The 15,334-nt window shown below is 53.5% G+C and overlaps 1 protein-coding gene across 5 annotated transcripts in view; it reads left to right on the top strand.

The window, feature by feature from the left end:
* Snph (syntaphilin) overlaps positions 1-15,083 on the top strand; it is a 40,150-nt gene extending 25,067 nt beyond the window's left edge. Inside the window, exons 2-6 of one of the 5 annotated variants that reach the window (XM_055602622.1) lie at positions 3,364-3,391; positions 4,181-4,816; positions 5,459-5,566; positions 8,506-8,655; positions 11,053-15,083. In XM_055602622.1, the coding sequence (XP_055458597.1) occupies positions 4,635-4,816; positions 5,459-5,566; positions 8,506-8,655; positions 11,053-12,208 (1,596 nt within the window). In that variant the 5' untranslated portion in view covers positions 3,364-3,391; positions 4,181-4,634 and the 3' untranslated portion in view covers positions 12,209-15,083. Of the gene's footprint in view, positions 1-3,363; positions 3,392-4,180; positions 4,817-5,359; positions 5,567-8,505; positions 8,656-11,052 lie in introns of all 5 variants that reach the window. The other 4 variants (XM_055602624.1, XM_055602625.1, XM_055602623.1 and 1 more) reach the window with 4 other exon arrangements.
* Positions 15,084-15,334: the final 251 nt, after the last annotated feature.

The following is a 15,334-nucleotide window of genomic DNA, read 5'->3' on the forward strand; positions in this document are numbered from 1 at the left end:
ACACACACACACACACACACACACACACACACACACACACACACACAAATATGCAGGAAGGTTGAGTCTGCTGATGGGGGAGGATGAGGCTGCCCGGAAGGAAGCCTGTGGAGTTTGGCCTATCACCTCAGTAGAGTTGCCCTGAAGTTCTGAGGTTGGAGGATGGCTGCTGGCAAATACCCAAGCCCGTTTCTATTCCCACCGCTGCATTAGCATTCAAGGAGCACAAGTTGCTGTATTTGCCTAGGAAAAATGTTCCAGGTTCTGCCTTGGCAGAGACAGGATTCCTCCCAAACCCTGGTTGCCATGCTCTGCTTTGCACAGCTGTTGGGGGCTGAGTCATCAGCTCAGCCTGTTCTGTTCCCTGGGGTTTCAGGGTTGCTTTCTTCTTTCGTTAATGGCTGATGCTTTGAAAATAAGACCTTCGATGGTGTATTCTGGGACTATCTATCACTTAGAACACCTGGCTGGCCTGAGCACCTGGCTGCTGCCCTACTGAGTAAGCTGCCAGCATCTTCCAAAAGGTGCAGCTTCCTAATCCTACAGCTGGGAAAACTGCGACTCGGGAGTCTCTAGTCATTGAAGAAGAAAGCATCATTTGCAAGTCCCTTGTTTCCTAAACAGCCCTAAAATCAGAATGTGGGACCCAATACCCTAGAGATCATGTGGTCTAGCTCCATAATCTAACACAGGTCTTTAAACTATGGTATTATGAGAAGTTGTGTTTGTTCCTATGAAATATGCCAGGGAGCTTCAACTAAGGGATTAAGGTCTTCCATAAATGGAAAAGGAAGCCTGTAGGAAGGCTGCAGGGCATAGGCTGACTACACAGACCTGGGGGAGGATGTGGTAGGCCGGCAAACAGCTCAAGCAGAGATGTGGTGGTGGTTTGCCAAGCAGAGCTCTCGTTGTGCACACACACATACACACATGTACACACTCAGAGAGGGGAGGGAAAAGAAAAAGAGGAGACTGCTGTAAATGGAAAGAACTTATCATCAGGTATTTATCTCCCCCTTTATCCTCACAGCTTCTGATGGATTTCAAACATGGTCCAGCTCCTTTCTCTGTTACTGCCGATGCTGCCCAGACCTGTGCCCTCCTCTCTTCACCCCTGGAAGGCTTTAGCCGCCTTCTACCTTGTCTCCTTTCTGCCAGTCCTGTCCTTCCCCAACAAACTGTACCCAGGGCTGCCTCCCATGCACACCTGATATGGCCTCTCTTCTTTGTGGAACAGTTCCATGCTCCCTGAGGTCCACTGAACAGGACCCTGGCTTACCAGGCTGTGGCCTGGCCTCACCTCCTCCTGCAGCCTCACTCCTTCAGCAGGCACCCCAGCCTCCAAGCTGCTCTGTTGTTGATTTACTTACTGCCTTTGGCCATGCTGCCCCCTGTCTTCCCCCTAGTGGACTCCTATTCATCCTTCCAAGCCCAACACAAGCTTCTGGTTGGAAGAAGCTTTTCTTGACTTTCCTGGGACCTCCAAAATATCTTGAATGTGTTTATTTTTTTTGAAGGTCGTATCATGCTTCTATTACCTACTTCCAGAATACTGTCTGCCCCTGTTTGTTTGGTATCTCCTGTGTGACAGAACACCTGTCCATGCTATATGTATGCTCTGTTGCATGTTACTTTCATGGTGCACAGAGAGGAGGGGCAGCTCACGGTGGACGAGAAGCTGAAGCTCAACAGTGGCCAGATTTGCTGAGGCTTGCAGTCAGAAAGTGCAAGAGCCAGAATTCCACCCCAGATCCATTCAACCCTGTTTCTGTGTCCTTTCAGCCCCTGCTCCTCATTATAGGCCCTTAGGCTGCACTGGGCATGGGGAGGACCAATCAAAGTGGCCGTTGTTTGTGTGGTTGCTATGGAGTGTGTACAATGGGGAGACGGGGACACTGGTGTGAAGAGGGGCGGGTGGCCTTGGGGTTGAAGGGATGAGAGATTGTTGGCCTTGCTCCCATAGCTTAGGGTTTCTTTCACCTTCCATTCCAAGTAGCTGCCTCCAGCTGCCTAGGGACAGGCCTGTGGGACTCCAGGCTGAAGAGGCAGCCTGGCAATAAATGCCATGGCAACATGCCTCCTCTCCCAGGCTATGATGAGAGGGAGGAGCTGAGAAGACACAGGACACACACTGGGGCCTCTGAGCGGGATCCTGAAGCAGAGGTGCCCTATGGGCCTGGGTGGCTTCTGCTTTCCCAAGAGGGACCCTCCCTGTGAGGTCCCATCCCCCCAGCAGGGGAAATGCCACTTCCATTCTGCCCTGAATTAATGACTGGTTCTAGTCTCCCAGGAGACTGTTCACTATGTCCAGGTACAAATACCACCCCATTCCCATCTGCAGCCAGGAAGGAAGGAAAACAGAACTCAAGAGAAGGGAGAAGCAGGTTGCCAGACAAGGCAGTAGCAGAGACAGCTGGGACAAAGCTTGCATTGTACCAAGGCCACAGGCAGTTCCCATGTAGCCACTCTTACCTGCCTCACAAGACCTGGGCCTTGAGCTCCACCTGGACTCTGCTAACAGTTCAGCCACAGTCACCCAAGCTGGCATGGCAGAGAAGCTGTCCTGGGAGGCGAAGCCTGCTAAAGGGGCTCCCACCTCCCTGCAGCCAGCCTAAAGCCAAGAGAAAAGCAATGACTGGGCACATAACCAGCGAAGACATGGACTAGCAGGGACCTAATTGAAAGAAAGCTGCTAGTAGGTCACTTGACCACAGATGAATTCACTCTGTGGCAGGTAGTCCTCCAAGCTTTGTCCGCTCATGAGCAAATACCATCCCCCACCCCATCCTACTCCAGCTGCTCCCACCAGGAAGTGGTCCCAAAAGGCAGGCACCCTGTGTGCTTCTCCAGACAGGTATACAGCCCACTGATTCCCCACCCAGCAGGGTCTGGCCCTCCTGCTGTTCGCAGAGGCTCCGCTTGGGTGACTGAGACTGGTGAATGGAGAAGTGATGCCAAGTTAGGTAGGCAGCTCAGGTGACGGGCATGGTGTCAGCAGCTCCTGCTGCCCAGCACCTGACACCTCTTGGGCAGACAATACTGGCTGTGTCCAAGCCCTCTAGGGGAACAGGCCGTGTTCTGTATCACAGCCAGGAAACTGGCCATCTGAGTAGTGCCTTTGTCCACTCAGGAGATGGTTCCACTACTAGCCAGGAGAATGGGGCTCCTGGGGGCCCTGACGTGGGAAGGAGGTAGTCCCTGGGTCAGGAACTGTGGGGTTTGAGATCTCAGTATCTGATGCTGGTCTGGTTCAAATACTGGTCCTGCCACACAACGGGGATGTGACTTGGGCAAGTCCTTTTGCTCATAGTGGCCCTGATTCCTTATCTCTAAAAGGGGACTAATCTTAGCACTTCCTCATAGGGTTGTTGGGAGAAGTCAATGGCGTAATGTACGTAACACATGTAGCACGGGCTGGCGTGCCACTGTGGGGCTTGGCTTGGCAGCTGCTTCTCCTCCTGCATGGGCAGAGATCCAGGGCATGACATTCTCAGCTAAGCTTTCCCAGGCTGTTGGCTACAGTCCCTTTTCTGAATGTGGAATCAGGGGCTGTGACCTCTGGGGCTGGCTCAAAACTAGCCACTGGCTGCAGAAAGCCTAGGTTTCTCTCCCTTGACCCAAAAGAGTTCTAGGCTGATGCTAATGTAGTCCCCATCTGAGATAGCTCCAGCGTCCGCATGGGGCCTCTCGTTCCCCCACATCCCTGAAGACATGCCTGCAGAGCTTTCCCTGCAGATTTTCCCTGAAAATCCCTGCTCAGGAGAACATCCTAAGGACCCCAGCACCAAGTAGTAGTGCCTGAGTAGGGCCTGATTCTACCCACCCCTTTTTTTCAAATCTCTTGGGCATATGAGTGTACTTGCTAGACTCACTGACCCTGGACCACTCAGCAACTAGGGGGGCTTCTACTCTCTTGACCTTGACCTCCTATCCATCAAGCCTGTGCTCAAGTTCCTGGGATATGCTAAACCAAGCATGCATGTTCATATGACAGAGGCTAGCATGCCTGCATGCAGCATGGGAGTCAGAGGGCCTGGCTGCTTGTCCTGCCTTGTGGGCAGGCACCTGAGCATGTACATGGACCTGTCTGTGACACATCTTGGAATGATCTATTTTGTCTGTATCCATTTATCTTTCTACATGTCTGCTGGTATGTCCGTCTGTCTTGTCTCCTTTGTAGCCAGGAAGCCCCGAACCACGTGCCAACTGGGAAGGTGATGGTCAGCGAGGCCAGCCCAGCCTAATCTGGGGCTCCAACTCCTGCAGTCCTCCGACCTGCAGACCCTGCCAAGGAGGGGGGACTGGATGTGGGAGGCAGGATCTGAGGGACCTGGGGAGAAGCAGGCTTTGCTGGTAGAGTAGAAGATCCTTTTGCTGCAGTGGTGGACAGGGGGTCCTTGTCTGACTGTGGCAGGGTCTTCACCCCTCTAGGCATCTTCACTGACCTGGAAGATCTGGGGTTGGACTGATGACTTGTGGCCGCCCCTGAGGCTCTGAGGACTGGGACTTTAAACTGGGGTTAGCGGCCTGTGCCAAGCCCACTGAATTCACTGGTGGAGCCGGCCATCTGCAGCCTCGCCTTTAGGTCCTCGCTTGATTCTGGGGTGTTACACCGAAGGGCAAGAGGAGAAGCCATGCCAGGCAGTGGCCCCAGTGAGAGGATGACGTGGCCCGGCCCGGCCCTCCCTACGCCCCCCACAACCCGCCCTCTTTCCTCAGCCCCGGGAACACCGTCCATCCCGCCGCTAACCAGGACCCGCAGCCTCATGGCCATGTCCCTGCAGGGAAGTAGAAGGGCCTCTGCCGGATCTCGCAGGTGAGTCTCCCTCTTGCCTACAGCCTGGGCCTCAGAGGCAGGAGGGCTTGTGCTCTGTCTTGCAGTGTCTGCAGCAGACTTGCAGCGTGCCTTTACACAAATTGTGCCCTCGGTTTGCCCGTCCTTAAAATAGGCTGCCTGATCCATGCCACCTCCAGGAACTATTTAAGGACCCAATGACACGGTGGATGTAACAGTTATCTGAAGGCTCCCACCAGCACCGGCCCTGCCATTACTATCCTTGCAGTAGTCCTCCTATGACTGTCACCCTGTGGGCCCCTCCTCCAGTTGCTTCCTGTCTGCCCCATTCTTCTCCCCTCTGTTTCAGTCATGCATGGATATCCTTCCCTGGGCTGAGAGACCCTGGGGCCTGCCATTTGTCCACAGCCCTGTCTAGCCTCTGTTCTTGACCCCGGGGAGCTAGGAGGGTCAGCCGCCTTCCAGTTTCCATCTTGATTTCCACTGTCTGTTCTGTCACCCTTGTCTGTGTGTGTGTGTGTTCCCCTCTCCCCACTGCCTTTCTTTCCTGGGATGAACCCGAAGCGGGGGCACTTTAGGCCGCAGCGGCCTGGCAGTGTTCGCCCAGTGCCCACAGCTGCCTGCCAGCCAGAATGAGCAGCTGCCTCTTCTCCCCGCCTCCAGGCGCACCTCTCCACCTGTGAGTGTGCGGGACGCCTACGGCACTTCTCCCCTCAGCAGCAGCAGCAACTCTGGCTCCTGCAAGGGCAGTGACAGCAGCCCCACACCGAGGTAACCAGCTCCTCCTTGGCTGCCTGGGAACATGGTACCCAGGAGACAGGGGAAACAGCACCATGTTCTGACCATCCCACCACCAGCATTCTTGCTGACTTCGGCCTAGGAAAGCTCACTTCTCCCCTCTGAGTGTTGGTTCCTGTCTGTAAGATGGGCAAGAGCAAATGCAGTGAGAGACAGGGCAGGGAGCCAGAGGCAAGCAACTCCTGAAACATCACAGGTCTTGCCTCCTCCTGCTCCACCATCCATCTTTTATCCTAATTATCCCAAGATGGCTCCTGTACCACCAGCCATCAGGTCAGCAAGGAAAAAGATGATTCCTCTTATGTTCATTGCTCAGAAAAGGGACACTTGGCCTGTGACATTTTGCCTAGACCTCATTGGTTAGAACTGGGTCATGTGACTTACTGCAACCTATCTAGTTAATTCAGAGAGGATTAGTGTTTTACACACACACACACCCCAATGGTGCCACCCCAAACAAAGAGGAGAAGATGGGGGGGGGTTGTCTCAGACACCACATGCCACTAAGTTGTCCTCTAGGTATAGTAGACAGAGACCTGAAAATACAGAGTCACCTAGAGGGCAGATAAAAAAAGTGTTGTGGGTCCTTGAAGACCAGGATGTTAGAACCAGGGTGCTGATGGAGCACCCTGTTTCCTGGGTACCGGAACAGAAGCTGGCAATGGGAGGTTGTGCGGAGCTACAGGCTTTGGATTTGGCTTTCTGTCTCAGGCTCAAACTTTTCTTTGCCATAAAATGGGGCTAATAACCCAGAGATGTCAGTGAGTAGATCTTCACTACATCCTGGACCACAGTGAGGCTGGAGAGTTAGGAACATAAGAGGACAGGGTGTGTCCTGACTGCAGTTCCACAGTCAAGCTCCTCCCTCTCAGTAGAGAAATGTCATGTGTTCAGTGATGTCCAGAGCCACTAAAGCCACAGATTTCAGGTTTTTCCACCAAGGTGCGGATGGTGGGTAGCAGTTGTGTGTGAGACCTATGCCCAGCATCGGGCTTCTGACTGATTTACTTCTTGGAAAGTATGGAATTGGGAGCTCCCAGACTTCTTTTGCTAACAGTTTTATAACACATCTCCCATCTGAAGTCCCTGATACGGTCCCAAACCCCAGGTTGAGCACCTGTGAAAAAATCCTGTTGCCCAAAATGGGGGACTGATACCCCTGGGGAGGACAGGCCACATTACTAAGGACCTCACTGTAGCCAGGCTGTCTCTGCTAAGATGTGTATAATCACATGCTTCTATTTTTTTAATATACACACCAGAGAGACAGACAGACAGGGAGAGAGAACTGTAGAGACTATAAACATGTATTAAATGTTATCTTGGAAAACTGCCCATGAAAGCAAATGAGAACATTCAAAGTTCCCATGTCACTCTAACCCTCATTCTTACTAGTTTAATGTTGGCTTCATCACCCCTTGCCTCATGCCAGGCTGAGGACTGTCTTTATGCATCACAGGTCTGTGTCCACCTGCCAAATCCCTTGCAGGGCAGGCAGACAGTTACAGGTCTACATAGAGGACTCTGCATGCCCTTCCCTTCTGAAGCGATCTTAGACCTGGGTGAGAAAGCCCAGGCACCCACCACGCCACCCCTTGCCCCATGTCAAGTGGAAGAGACGCTATATGACCTGGCTTCCCTTCCTATCTCCACCTTCTAACACTTTCCATACTACATACAGTAAGCACTATACAGCTTGCATGAAACTTTGAACCTGCCTTGAATGTGGCTACTTCCACAGTGGGCCTCCGCAGGGCCTATCTTTTCCGGCCCTTTAAAGTGTCTCTGCTGAGCCTCCGTATTCCCAGCCCCTGGAGCAACAGTGTTATGGCCATAGGCCCTACTCTCCAGTGTGTGGGAACACTCCTGGGATTTGAAACCAAGAACCAAGTAGGGTTGGTTCTTAAGAACAGATCCTGCAGCCAGGAAGCTGTGGGTGGAGCCATCTGGACTATAGTCTGTTGTGGAATCAGGGAGTTCTCCTTCCTAGGAGAGTATTGGCCAGCCCTCCATCCTGGCCCCGGTGGCCCTCTGGGTGGCGGCTCCTCCACATGGTGTCATATCACATAGTGTAGCAGGTGCAGAAGGCATCCAGACAGCTGTCCCCAGGGCACTGCTGCTAATTATCTACATGTGTATTCACACATGCCCCAGATCATAGGTGCATAAACATGGCTAGTGTCCTGGACCAGGAAATTGCCTGGGAAGGCAGCATAAAAATGGTGTATGTCCACACATGGGGCATGCAGGTGCACAATGCCTGAGACACTATGAATTCCCTGAGAGGAAGAGCGGCCCGACCTCCCAGTGTGTATATGTGTTGCAAACCTATATGTTCTTGAAGGTGGGTGCCCGCAGACACAGCATCATGTCACCCCTGCCTGTGACAGTCCTGTCCCCATTCCTGTCCCTGTGCTAGCCAGGCTTTCAGCAGCAGGGAAGAGAGTCTCCCTTTCAGGAAGACACTATCTCCTCTGCAGGTGAGCTTTCACCCTCCAGGCCCACTCACAACCTGCCCTTGTCCCCAATCTCTTATCCTCTGTTGAGAAGCTTGAGCCAGGCTCTCTGAAGTGAGTGTGTTTATAGGAGGAACACTTCCCAGCACGCACTGCTGCAGCCAGGGTCCATACAGGGTGACATAGGATGCTTAACACACACGATCTCCACGGGAGAGCCCCTCTTCCCTAAGCAAAGGAGCCTTGAGTCCCCGTCCTACTCCTCACTCAGAAGAGCTTCATTAAAGCTCACCTCGCAGAAGGCTGGCTATCTTCGCGCCTTGCCTACGTGGCCTGCACAGAAGGGCTGGTGGCACAGGCAGACTGAAGATAGGCTGGAGGCCCCTGCTCTGCGGCCCAGCCCTGTGCAGGGCCTGTCCTCATCATCTGCTACCTCTGATGGACATCCCCTTGCAGGCGCTCCATGAAGTACACACTATGCAGCGACAACCATGGCATCAAGCCTCCCACCCCAGAGCAGTATCTGACTCCACTGCAGCAAAAGGAAGTTTGCATCCGGCACCTGAAGGCCCGGCTCAAGGACACACAAGACCGGCTCCAGGACCGGTGAGTGATAGCCAAGGGAAGCCCTGGGGACATCTACCAGCCCCAGTCTCAGCAGAGCCAGAGCCCTGGGGTAACCCCTGGGAAGAAGACCGAAGGGGCCTTGCTGCTCTCTGTTTGACCTCTTCTCTCAGCAAAGCCTCCTTTGGGCCCATTTGTAGATGTTCCAGCCCCTGAGACCCCCTGCCTACTTCAGGCAGGTGCTTGGGATCAGTGGGCAGAGTGGTCAGGCACTCTCCTGCTTGAGCCCCCTCCTGACCACAGCCCTGCAGCTTCTTTTGGTGGCGGCTTCTCCCATGGTTCCTGTCTTCCCAGCGAGCTAAACAAGCTGAACGACAGAGTCTCTCCCCAGCTTCCTTTTCCCTGAGAATGAGAAACAGCTCTGTAGCCCTCCCTTGCCTGTACACAATGAGACACAGGGGTTTCCACCAATCAGACCAGGCCCAGAAGCCTTCCTCTGTATCTGCTTCCTTCCTGTAGATGATATAAGAGCAGCAAATGCTTTGGGTTAGGTCCTGCTCAGCCTAAGGGTCTCCCAGGAGCTCGGATCCTGTTGGACAATGGTGCTGCCCCTCCTGGTAGTTTCATCTTTTCGAGCCACACTTCACCGTTGAGCACCATGGCACACACATGGCACCCCAGCACTCAGTAGTCTGAGGAAGGAGTGTAAGTTTGAGGACAGCCTGAAATGTAAAGTGAGGCCCTGTAGCAACAGAAACCAAAAGTCCTACGTTAGAGCGGGCTCTTCCAGCTCTCATCACCTTTGCCAGCCTCCTCTGAACCGTGTCTGTTCTGTGCGGGGCACTAGAGCTCAGGGCAGGCAGCCCCACTGTGTTGTTTTTTTTTTTTCTTTGCTTCTGCTGCGGCTTTATACTATACCCTACCTCAAGTACTCTACATACCACAGAACTGGCCCTTCTAAAGTAACCACTGGATGGGGTATAGCATCTTCAGAGTTGTCACAATTGCCACAATGAGATACCTCTTTTTATCACCCTGTTCCCATTAGCATTCATTCCCCATCCTCTCCAATCCATTGGTCTTCCTGTCTTTATTGATCTCTGGACATGTTACATAGTATACCTCTGGCAACATCCAGTCCAGTCTGGGTTTGTTGTGGTTTCAGAGTTCAGGGGGTTTAAAATACTGGTCTATGGGCTCCACCACCTTTGAACTGAGGAAGAGGCAGGAGGCCAAGGACTCCATGCCTGGTGATCTGCCTGCTATTGCCACTCAGATAGCTCCAGTTCACCACCCTCCTCTAGCACTCTGCTGAGTTGAACCCCGCTGGGTGGCCAGCCCCTCCTGAGGATAATGCTTGACTTCTGGAGTCTTTTTGCATAGTGGGATTTCTAATCTAGCTTTGGGTAATCTGCAGTGCCTTATGTGGTACAGTCACATAAGTGACAGCCATGCCATTGGCAGTTTCTTCATGTAAGCCAGGCTTGCAGCTGACAGGTTTTATTGGATCTCATCGCTAAGAAGGTCCTGGAAGAAGAATGCCTGGACAGGCTAGTAAGCCTGTGTGAGCACCTTCCTTTCCCACTGCTTGCAGTCAGTGGCCACTGAGTCTCGCCCTGATTTTCCCTCTAGTCACTGTGGCATGGTTCACTAACCACTTCCCTCTGTAGCACCCCTGAGTCCATCTGTAATTAGGGGATGTGAAGAGCCTTAGCATTTCTGGGTGGAAGTGTTGCTGTAGATCTGCTTGCTGGTACAGCCTTCTCTTGGTAACTGCATTTCCTGTCCATCTCTTCAGCCTCTCCTCTTGACAGAAAATACAAAGGACCTTCTAACATGCATACAAGAGAGCCACCCAGTCCTCCTCACCCTCCTCTGACTCATTTATCACTTCTGGTCTTTCTCCAAGAGGTACACTGTAAGATTGTCAGCTCCCCACCATCAGCAAAGGCTGTCATTTCTCTTGTGCTACCATCCCATTGCTAGAGTCTGGCGACAAATGTCTCTCCAGTTAGAACATTCACAAGCTGCTTCAGTAGGGAGTCATATCCCTCTCTCTAGTGTCCACTGTTTTGCATTAAGAGCTCATTACATTTTTATAGCAGCTGGCTCATCAATTAAGGATCTGTGTAGTCTCCTCTGGAGGTGTGATGTGAAAGGGCTTGGCTTAGTGGGTGAAATTGGGAATGTGACTCCTACTGCTGTGTCTTCTCCTTCTCAAGGGAACCTCCTCTCCTGTCTTGGTCCCTGGCTCCATCCACCCTTACTTCAACCTGTGGGATGAAAGAGGCATCAAATCCTACTTTTGTCTCTAGCTTTGAGCTACCCCATTCTGGGACTATCTTGGTGGAGCTTGGTGACAGCTCCTTGCTTCTCCACAGTAGCAGTGACAGGTCAGGAGGACAGGCTATGAGCAAGTGTTGTTTTCTTTGCTTACAGGGACACAGAGATCGATGACCTGAAGACGCAGCTGTCCCGCATGCAGGAGGACTGGATTGAGGAGGAGTGCCACCGTGTGGAAGCCCAGCTGGCTCTGAAAGAGGCTCGCAAGGAGATCAGGCAGCTCAAGCAGGTCATCGACACTGTCAAGAACAACCTGATTGACAAGGACAAGGGGCTGCAGAAGTACTTCGTGGACATCAATATCCAGAACAAGAAGCTGGAGACGCTACTGCATAGCATGGAGGTGGCCCAGAATGGAATAGCCAAGGAGGAAGGAACCGGGGAGTCAGCCGGCGGGTCCCCTGCTCGCTCCCTCACCCGCAGCTCCACCTACACCAAGCTGAGTGACCCAGCCGTTTGTGGTGACCGCCAGCCAGGGGATCCCTCCAACACCTCTGCTGAGGATGGAGCTGATAGTGGTTTTGTGGCTGCTGACGACACACTGAGTCGGACGGATGCCCTGGAGGCCAGTAGCCTGCTGTCATCAGGAGTGGACTGTGGCCTTGAGGAAGCTTCTCTGCACAGCTCCTTCAATCTGGGGCCCCGCTTCCCTGCCAGCAACACCTATGAGAAGCTACTGTGTGGTATGGAGGCTGGTGTGCAGGCCAGCTGCATGCAGGAGCGGGCCATCCAGACAGACTTTGTGCAGTACCAGCCTGACCTGAACACCATCCTGGAGAAAGTGGGCCAGGCTCAGGGGTGTGGTTCAGTCCCCAAGGACAGGCACTCAGAGCTGGATCGTCACTCCTCAGAGCCCAGAGACCCCAACTCAGCAGTGGTGGTGACAGTAGGTGACGAGCTTGAGGCCCCAGAGCCCATCACTTGTGGGCCTGCAGCCAACTCTAACCCAGGACTGCCAGTGAGTGTAGTGTGTCCTGTGGAAGAGGAGGAGGAGGCAGCTGCCACCACTGAAAAGGAACCCAAGAGCTACTGGAGCCGCCACTACATCGTGGATCTACTGGCTGTGGTGGTGCCAGCTGTGCCAACGGTGGCCTGGCTCTGCCGTTCCCAGCGGCGCCAGGGCCAGCCCATTTACAACATCAGCTCCCTGCTGCGGGGCTGTTGCACAGTAGCTTTGCACTCCATCCGTAGAATCAGCTGCCGTTCACTGAGCCAGCCAAGCTCCAGCTCAGCGGGCGGCTCCCAGCTCTGAGGAGGCTGGCAGCTCTCCACTCTTGGCAGCCTGACCACTGATTGTAGGATGCCATTTGCTGCCCCTCTCCATCCCCACTGGCATCCTCTTATTTACTTTCAGGTCCGGAATAGCGCCCCCACCCCAGATGTTCACAGTGTCAGGGATTCAGAAAGGCATCCCAAAACTTGGAGAGAAAAGGTAAAAGGTGGCTAATTGAAGAGGGAGAAACTGGTAAGAGCTCCCCTTTGGGCCCTCTTGTCCACCCAGACTTTAGACAAGGCAGGCCCTGCTCAAAACATCCCTGGCTGTCTTGATGTGGGGCTACTCCCCTCCCTTGCACATTCTCTCCATGCCTTCTCACCCAGACCACCCCTTGCCCTCTCCTCAGTCTCCTGGACCAGTATTACTTCCTCAAATGGAGGCAGCCAGGACCCAAAGTGCAGAGAGCTACCCCAAGCAGGGTCTGGCTGCCCAGGTCCCATTGAAGCTCCAGCTCTCCTCCCTTGCCCTGGGATGCAAAAGTGTGGTCCAGCTGGAACGATCAGCTTAGGCAAGAGGGGCAGAGGGCAGGGTAGGTTCTGTGTATGTCTGTCTGTTCTCCTTTTGGCTTCTGGGTGTGTTAGGTTTTCGTGAGACGTCCAATGCCCATCGCTACTCCTGACATGCTCAACATGGGATTGGGAGGGAGCCATTACCCAAGCCCCAGCTTCCCACTGGGAAAATCAGCCAGCACAGAGAAGGTGAGGCCAGCAGCTCTAGGGGCCCTTCTCATTTTGAGATGAGTCCCATCTCATCTGTAGCCTAGAGGTACCTCAGTGAGTTGGAAAAGTCAGAGGCCACTTGCTCCGGGCCCCTTTGGCCTCAGGCCCTACCTACATTTGCACTCAGTTCCCTTAGGGACTTAGTTTCCTGCCCGTCCCAGAACCTCCAAGCTGCTTGCTTTCTGGGATGAGGGTTTCTGAATCTCTGACCTAGCTGACTCCAGAGAAAGGTGGTCCTCTGGGTGCACCTCCAGACGGGGTTCTGAAGCCACAGCAGCTGCCTGTCCATGCCAAAACAGGGTCCCCTGAGTGTGCTTTCCAACCAGGGGCATGGCCAGGTGGTGGAAGCCTGCCTGTGCTGTTCCTGGTCCAGGCTCAGTCAGCCTGGAAAAGATACCCTGATCCTAATTTCCTCCTCCTTCCCAGAGAGGATATACCTACCTGACTGGCCCACCTCTGGGAAGCTGGTAGAACCTTGCGTCTCACCCTCTGACATAGGAGCCTCTCTGGTCCTCTCCACTAAGGTTGCGTGCCCTCACCTTTGCCCCAGTGGCCACTACTTGACTCATGAGTTCTGCCCCTCCACTCTGTGCCCTCCCCAAGGGCACCTGCATGCACTGGGAGTGGGCAGCAAGCCTAGCCATCAGGGCAAGAGCCCTCTGCCATGCGCTTTGTGCCTCCAAAACTCCCCCACCTCGGTTGGGGCCTCAGACCAGCCATCCTTGGTGGAACATCACTCCTAGCCCAGCTGAACCAAACCCAAATACCTGAGGCTTCGCTGGGGCTGCCCCATAGGACACAGGGGTGGTATCATGGAAATACAGGGGATAAAACTGATCCAAAGCCACGCCAGGACTGGCCACGGACCCAGACTCCTGTGCACTCAAGGAGTTCCGTATGTCTCCTTAGCAACAGTCGAAGCTCTGCTGAGAAAATAAATGTATGAACTATATTTGACAACATAAAGTCCATATATTTTTCACCATTGGCATTTAGTCCAACTTTGCAGCCCCTCTGTTTCATGTCTTGCTGTCTGGGCCTTCTTGTCGTGTCTCGTGTTTGGTGGACTTGGGCAGAGCTAGGACTATGGTTCACTCTGCTCCTGCTGCTGGGGAAGCCATTGTAAAGGGTCTAGGTCTGTAGAGTCAGTGAGTGGAATTGGCCACCACCCTGCTCCTGCTGCGACCCTCGCCCTGCCTATGTGGTCACCAGAAGACCTTGCCTACAGCGGGGGTCCTCGTCCATGAGTTCTGCTTGTGAGAAGGGCTCTGCTCCTTGCCCGTGGAGTGAGTGGCTCATCACCCAGCCCTGCGACAACCCTGGAACCTGCAGGCTGGGGTGATGGCCCTGCTCCTAAGTATATATAAGCTCAGAGTCCCATATCCATACAAAGGGATTGCATGCTCATGTAATCCCAGGAGGTGGGCTTGGAAGGAGACACTTCAGCAGCCTGCTGGTTCCGGAAATGGAGAAGGGGGCTGGGCGCAAGGTGGAACTGGGCCAGGCTCCCTTTGGATGCTCATCCCTAAGCTCCCCCCTTCCCTTCCAGTTGGCTACCACCCATAGGCTGCAATTTGCCCTCTTGCCCTTGGCTCCTGGAGCAAAAATGTTTAGGGTGCTGTTTTTCCCTGCCTCCAGTCAGAGCAGACAAGGCCTTGAGGAAGTGTCTCCAGGAACTACCTTCTGTAGCTGCTGGGCCCTTGGATCCCAGTAGCCTGAGGTAGTGGCTCCTTTGTTCTAGAGTCCTCTCATGGAGCTTAGTTAGGACTTGTAAACAGAGGCAGCCTTGAGCAGAGTTCATGACCAATGTCTCCAAGCAGCTTGCCTACATAGCTTTTCACTGAGACCCCTTTTCACCTGTAAAGGCATAGGACAGCAAATCCCCAGGCTCTAGGGCCAAAGGCCTCTGAGGGGCCTTCATTCAGGGAACTCATAGCCCCCTCTGATCTAAGTGACAACTCAAAGAGGCCACCAAGCACTCTCATATAAAGCTAGCCCCTTGACAGAAGCTTCAGGGGTCACAGAAAAGGGGCCATGGGAAAGGGTCTTAACTCTCAGTCTCCTTTGTCCTTTTGTTCAGACAGAGTTGTGCCTGTAGCAGACAGCTCTGAATTAAAGCATGAACACACACACAGCCCCTCAGCCTGGTGTCTTTGTACCGTGTCATTTCTTTAAGTATGTTGGGGTGGGTGTGAAACTCACCATGGTACCCAACACGGATGGGATCAGCTGTCAGCTGGCTGGGCCCCACTAGGCTCTGCTGTGTAGGGCTGGGGTCTCTGTCCATCTGAGATCAGGTACAGGATCTAGAATCCTATGTCCCTTCATGCTCAGCACAGGGAGGATATTCTCAGTAGTCCTGAAATGGCTTCTCTGACCCATT

The sequence above is a fragment of the Psammomys obesus genome, unplaced genomic scaffold (assembly GCF_907164565.1).
Source record: "Psammomys obesus unplaced genomic scaffold, mPsaObe1.curated_primary_1811, whole genome shotgun sequence".
NCBI classification, from domain to species: Eukaryota; Metazoa; Chordata; class Mammalia; order Rodentia; family Muridae; genus Psammomys; species Psammomys obesus.